Raw genomic sequence first — 6,000 nt, 5'->3', positions numbered from 1 at the left:
GCTGCCATGTGACGTATTAGTTGTAGTTTTCACTTGGTATTTCCTCGCATCCCCTGGTGAGAATGATTAGTGGTAGTTTGAGCTGTGGATCACAGTGGGTATAGTCTTGTCTGAGAGGAAGGGGTGGAATCCCGTATCCTGTCACAAATGGTAGAAAGTGTTCCTCACCACTGTTGACAATGCTGTGTCACTGGGAGCTGTGAAAAGTACAGCATGACCCTGAGGAGTCACACAAACCTGATAATCAGTGATCAATTATCCTCAGTCAAAAGCTGAGGTCAATGTTACAGCAAATCCCTCTAGGGATTCTCTCTTCTTTCCGTAATCTTTCTTTCAAGAGAGCTGTTTCTGTGCCATATCTCATTCTGAAATTTGATTGTCAGGGTTGAGAACACTGGAAGAAGTTATGTGCTGCTGGAATTTAGTTGTTACAAACTTTCTCAATAATTTTGCTCAGGTAGGGCAAATTGGAAATAGGGAAATAGTTTGTACAGGTTTCTGCAGAATTGGTAGGAAAATGGCATATTTCAAGGGGGCTAGAAGCATGCTATCTTCTGAAGGAGGCATTGATATCTGCATCAGGGGACATGATTTCCCTTTACATTCTCTGGATCATTCTACCAATGCTGCTCTTAAAATATTCTAATATTTTCTTTTGAAATGCATTCAAGATTGCTTACATTTTTCGCTTTAAGGCAAACTTAATTTAGTTTTTACTTTGCTGCGTAAGTAGGATAGGATTTTTGGGGCAGAGAAGAATGTGTGTGAATGTGCTATAATAGGAGAGGCAGCTTCTAATATATAATAAAGACTGCATAATGATTTACATTCTAACTCCCTGTGCTTTACTTGCTTACAACTTTCTGAAACATTTACATTTCAGGATGAAATTTTCTGGCCTTGGTGTCTGCCCAAAGATTAATATATTTGGAATGTTTCAGCAAAACTGGTTCAGTCATTCTCGAATATCAGAAGCATGAAAAATACATTTCCCATTCTAAAATAAATTACTGAAACCTTTCTATGACTTAATCAGCAGAAGGTTGAAAAGTGAAATCTGGCATAGGAGTAGCTAGCCCTTGTTGAGCAGAAGGGCCTTTGCTTTTTCCAGAGGAAATTACTTTGGATTTGGCTGAGTTATAAGCCTTTGAAAATTGCATAGTGAGCATGTGCAGTACTTTATTTTGCTAAGCTTGGAAAGTGTGCGGCTATGGAAGGATTTGCTGTGCATGCACGGGTGGCTAATTTTGCTGTGGAATGAAAAGTCTAGTAATGGGACCATATGTTGCTGTGAATCAGTGAGGACACTGCAGGGGCTGCAGGAAGGTCTTCGAAAATCTGAATGAAGATCTTGAGGTTGTGAAGGAGGCAAGGAAGGAGTCTCATGGACTTTGTAAGCGGGAGTAGCAGTTTGTGGCTCAGGCCCCTTAGACCTTGTAAAGTTAAAAGAGATTGGGAAGGCTCCATATTTTAACACTTTAGACACCAGTGTGTGATGTTTTCTATGTGAAACAATTTGGTCGTTAGTACTGTTACTGGGTCTGTTAAATCTTCTTTGTATATGCTCCCTGGCTCAAAACCTGGCAGATCTGAACTGTTCAGTTAAGGAATCTTCCAGGGGCATAGGGCTGGCATACATGTTCCTACCTCAGCTGTGGCATAGTGGGTGTGGCCAGGGACAATCACTGGCTGCTGTGGCTGCCCTAAACTACACCGAGAACCAGGCCAGTGAAGAACTGGCCCCAGGATTGACCCTAGCTCCTTTGCACCTCCTCTCCTCATCCCCTCCTGCATTCAACATGCTTTGGGGGCACCTGAGAATCTCTCTCATAATGTTTATATGGCTCACTGTGGCCGAGACCTCTGAGAAGTGTACCTCACTCCAAGGAATGTCAATCATTTTGTTCCAAAAGTTCCACACGAATTGAGTGTCTCCCTCAATTTTATTGTTGAAAATTATTTACTTTCAAAACTAAGAATCATGAAACTGAATTTACAGAGTCATTTGCACTAACAGGATAAATCTCTTTGCACCATTTTAAGTTTCCAGCATCAATAATTGTTTTGTGTTCCTCATTTTGTGGGAAAATCTACACTGCAATCAAAGCTGTGATCGCATCATGTGTAGACATACTTGAACTAGCTTTCAGCTAGCTAGTATGAGTACCAATAGCAGTGAAGCCATGAAAACATGGACAGCCACATGGGCTAGCCGCCCAAGGGTCTTGGACAGGCTTGTACAGCCTGCACCAAAGCCAATGCTGTTGCAGTTTCACTGCTATTGATATTTGCGCTAGCTAGATTAAAGCTAGCTTGGGTATGTCTACTGGTGCTGTAATCACACCTGCAATTGCAGTGTAGATATACCCTTTGTCACACATTGTATCCCACATTCAAGCCTTGGGAGGTTCTATGAATTAAATCTTCAGATGCTGAACAACTACAGCACAGGCAGTCAGCCTTGGTATGAAAAGATCACCTCTCAGCTTCCAGGTCTGTGTAGTCTTCAGCCTCTCTGATGAGACTGTCAACAAAGTCTCTTCTTGGGTGAGCAGCAGGGGCAGATTTTTACACTCCTTTCCTAATGGCTACTGTTTTTCCCCCCTGCTAATGTAACAGAGCTTTTGCCAGCCCTAACACTGGTCCCTTGCCACATTCCCATACTGCTTAGAGTCAAGTCTACTAGAGACTGGCAACAGATACTGCAGCCATTGGTGCAGATGGACTGGCAGAAGGGCAGCAGGATTGGCAGAGGCTGTTGGCATCAGTAGACAGAAGAATCATAGAAATATGGGACTCTGTCAGTATATGCAGCAATAAAATGGACTAAAGTTTAAAAAAACTTGGTGAGATGATAGAGCAAACCTTTAAAAATCATGAATGTCAAGCCTAATCGGATACCATGATGCTGATATATATGCTGTTTGTTTGTTTTTTTTGGTGTTCTTTTCAGTTTCACATTCTTGTTTTATGTTAGCTCACTGTGAGAGCAGATGGCAGTCAGAACTGAACAACAGGAGACCGGTGGCACCAAAAGGGGCCCAGCAAGTGACAAACAGAAGTCAGCAAATCCCAGCGAGAACCAGGAGCAGCGTGGCAGCTATTTTGGGCTGCTTAGGGGTAGAGTTGAGGTAAGTGGTGGCCCAACCAGAAGGCAAGGGAACACTGTCAGGAAGAGATGTCCCAAAAGCAACAAGTCAAAGTATGGGTGTGGGGCCCTGCATGGGTGGCTTACCCTTGTGGGAGGCTCCAGGCAGGCGAGGAAGAAGAATCCCTGTACAACCTCCAAGCCCTGCTAGAAGGATTTAACATTTAAGGTTGGAGTATATCTTAAAGATTTCTTACCTATTTGAATAAGAGTCTGTGCCAGGGGGTTGCACGGATTTAACTAAATCAGTTTCTAAACCGATTTAGTTAAACCGATGCAGTTTTCTCCTGTAAACGTGGTCTAGGTCAGAGTGGGTTACAAATAACAGGTCAACTGGCTAAACTTTCCGGAGAAAAAGATGACGATTCAGTTGTAACCTCTTCCTGTAAACAGCACCACTTTCTTCACAGGTGCCTCCCCGCTTAGGTTAGCCCCTTCCCTCCTTCGATAAAGATTCCCTTTATGCAAGCGTGCCTCTGGCTCAGATGCCTGCGGCTCCGACGAGGGGCCAGCCCTTCGGGGAGCAGCGCTGCGTTTGGGTGAGAAACTGATCCCCACGCCCCCTTGGCGCTTTATTCCCCCCCGGCTGCCCGTTACGCCTGGCAGGGCAGGGCAGGGCAGGGCGGGGCGGGCTAACCCTCCCTCTCCCGGGCGCTGCGGCGGATGCTCTCCCAGAGTCCCAGGCCGGCAGCCCCAGCGCCAGGCTCACGCGGCGCTCGGAGCAGGTGGCTCGCGTCACGGGAGGCTGGCAGGAGCCCCGCCCTCCCAGCCGGCGGGGCGGGGCGGTGGGAGGCCCAGCGTGATGTAACCATGGAGACGCCACTCGTCCTTCCCTGCCCCGCCCCTTGTGGGGCCGGGCGGCTCGGGATTGGCCGGGGGGCGGGCGCTCGCCCTCTGCCCCCTGACCCTGCGCGGCGGCGGCTGGTGGCCGTTTCCTGCTGGCCTGGCGGCGGTGGCGGCGGCTGCACGGGGCGGGCGGGAGGATGCGGCGCAGGTCTCGGCTGCTGCTCTGCTTCGCCTTCCTCTGGGTGCTGGGCATCGCCTACTACATGTACTCGGGGGGCAGCGCCGCGCTGGCTGGGGGCGGCAGGAAGGTGAGTGCGAGCCCGGGAGGCAGGGTCGGCGGGTCGGCGCGGCTCCCTTCCCCCGGCAGCGCCTCCCCGCTCCCGGGGCCTGTGGCGGTCTGGTCCCCTCCCTCCGGTGCGGGGGTTCCCCGGTCTCCCCAGCCCGTGTGGTCCGCGGTCCGCTTCCCCGCCACGCAGCCCCTTCCCTCCCCGGGCGTATGTGGGCTCCCCGCGGCGTGGCGACGTCCCCCTTCCCCATAGCGACCTGCTGGGGGGGCCCCTCGCAGCCCGTGTTGTGTGTGTCGGGGCGGGGGGGGGGTCGCCTAGTCTCCCGGGCTTCCTCTACCGGGTGCCGGCGGCTTTGTCCAACCTCCCCTCAGTGCTGTCTCTGCTCCCTCCTAAGTGATGTGACCCCCGGGGGTGGGCAGGGAGAAGTTGGGGGAGAGGGGGATTCATTTCTTTTCCCCTCTGCCTCCTACGAAGGAGGGGAAGGGGGTGGGTAAAAGCTTGTGTCGCCCCCTCCTCCCTCAGCACGTTTTAAAAGGCAGATGGTTTCTTTGTGGACTTCAGACTGGTTTCACCTCGTCATTGTATGGATCGCTCCTTCTCCAACTGCAACGAGCCACGTCCCAGGCTGTAGGGAAGTTTGTGTGGGAGGGTAGAGAATGGGGGCCGGGCCTGGGGCAAAGAGGGAAAGGGCAGGAAGAGCTGTTCTGACTAGCTATTCACCCATTGGAAAAAGCAACTGGTTAATTACATCGTCTCTTAAATATTATTTGGTGGGTAGCTGGGATGAAGTCCCCTTTCTGTTTTCTCCTCCTCTCTCTGGCTCCTCTTCTGCCACCCTTGCTTTTCCGCCTCTTCTTGGTAATTGCAGAGCCTCTCATAATAATCCTCTGTTCTTTTGCGTGTGTGTGTAAGAGGGTGATAATTCGGTTGTTCCACTTTTCAACCTAGAGAGGATAAATATAATTTTAATCACAACAGTGGATATTTTTTTATTTCCCTGTCCCTTATTCCTCATTTTTCTAAACCTTATTTTTGCAGTGCTTTAACAAAAAGAGCCTGACTTCTCAAATGCCAGCTTAGATTGAGCTGGTGCTCCACTCCTTTTTTTAGTGGCTTAATTAATAATGCTTTGAAACTGCCTGACTAGATACAATTCAGAAGTCATTTAATGTAATCGTGTACTGTGACTTTTTAAGTAAATATTTTATAATATATTGTAACACTTCATTTGTCATGGAAATGTCAGGCTTTGGTTAGGTACTTTTATAGTCCACTTTCATATGGGTCCAAAGATCTTTAGACAGGATAACTTTTTTAAAATACGAAACTTTAATTTTTGCAGTGTCAAATTAACAAAATATGTAAAATAAGTTTTATATTATTAAGACTAGCAAAGCCAGGAAGTTTCGACTTTAAAAAAAGTTATGGGTAGGGGTAGCAAAATTGTCAGAACGTTTGTTATTTTGTACATATGCTCATGTCATATCATGTAAAAAACCAGGGTAACATTGTTTAGCTAGGAATTTGCCTTTTAAATCCAAACCTTAATTCTTTTTGAAGTAATGTTTCACAATTACAAGATGGGTCTGTATTTCCCATTAACGTTGATGGAGTTTGAATAGGTATTTTCAAGACGGACGTCTGCTGAGGGACAGATCCTACAGTAAATCTTGAAGTAAAATCATGTTAGTTCCATGAGTAAGAGTTTGTACAACAAGGGTCTGCATCTGAGTTAATGTTTTGCCATACTGTCTTTTCATAGTTCAAAATGAATTTACT

At 47.5% G+C, this 6,000-nt stretch overlaps 1 protein-coding gene across 1 annotated transcript in view; it reads left to right on the top strand.

Annotated features, from left to right (window-relative positions):
• The first annotated feature begins 4,086 nt into the window (after positions 1 to 4,086).
• Positions 4,087 to 6,000, top strand: part of GALNT2 (polypeptide N-acetylgalactosaminyltransferase 2) — a 156,768-nt gene continuing 154,854 nt past the window's right edge. Inside the window, exon 1 of the mRNA XM_084623353.1 lies at positions 4,087 to 4,242. Within this exon, the coding sequence (XP_084479479.1) occupies positions 4,132 to 4,242 (111 nt within the window). The 5' untranslated portion in view covers positions 4,087 to 4,131. The remainder of the gene's footprint in view (positions 4,243 to 6,000) is intronic.

Source organism: Lepidochelys olivacea (assembly GCF_965140295.1).
Source record: "Lepidochelys olivacea isolate rLepOli2 genome assembly, chromosome: 3".
NCBI classification, from domain to species: Eukaryota; Metazoa; Chordata; order Testudines; family Cheloniidae; genus Lepidochelys; species Lepidochelys olivacea.
The sequence above is the reverse complement of the archived record's forward strand: the minus strand, read 5'-3'. Positions and strand labels throughout refer to the sequence as shown.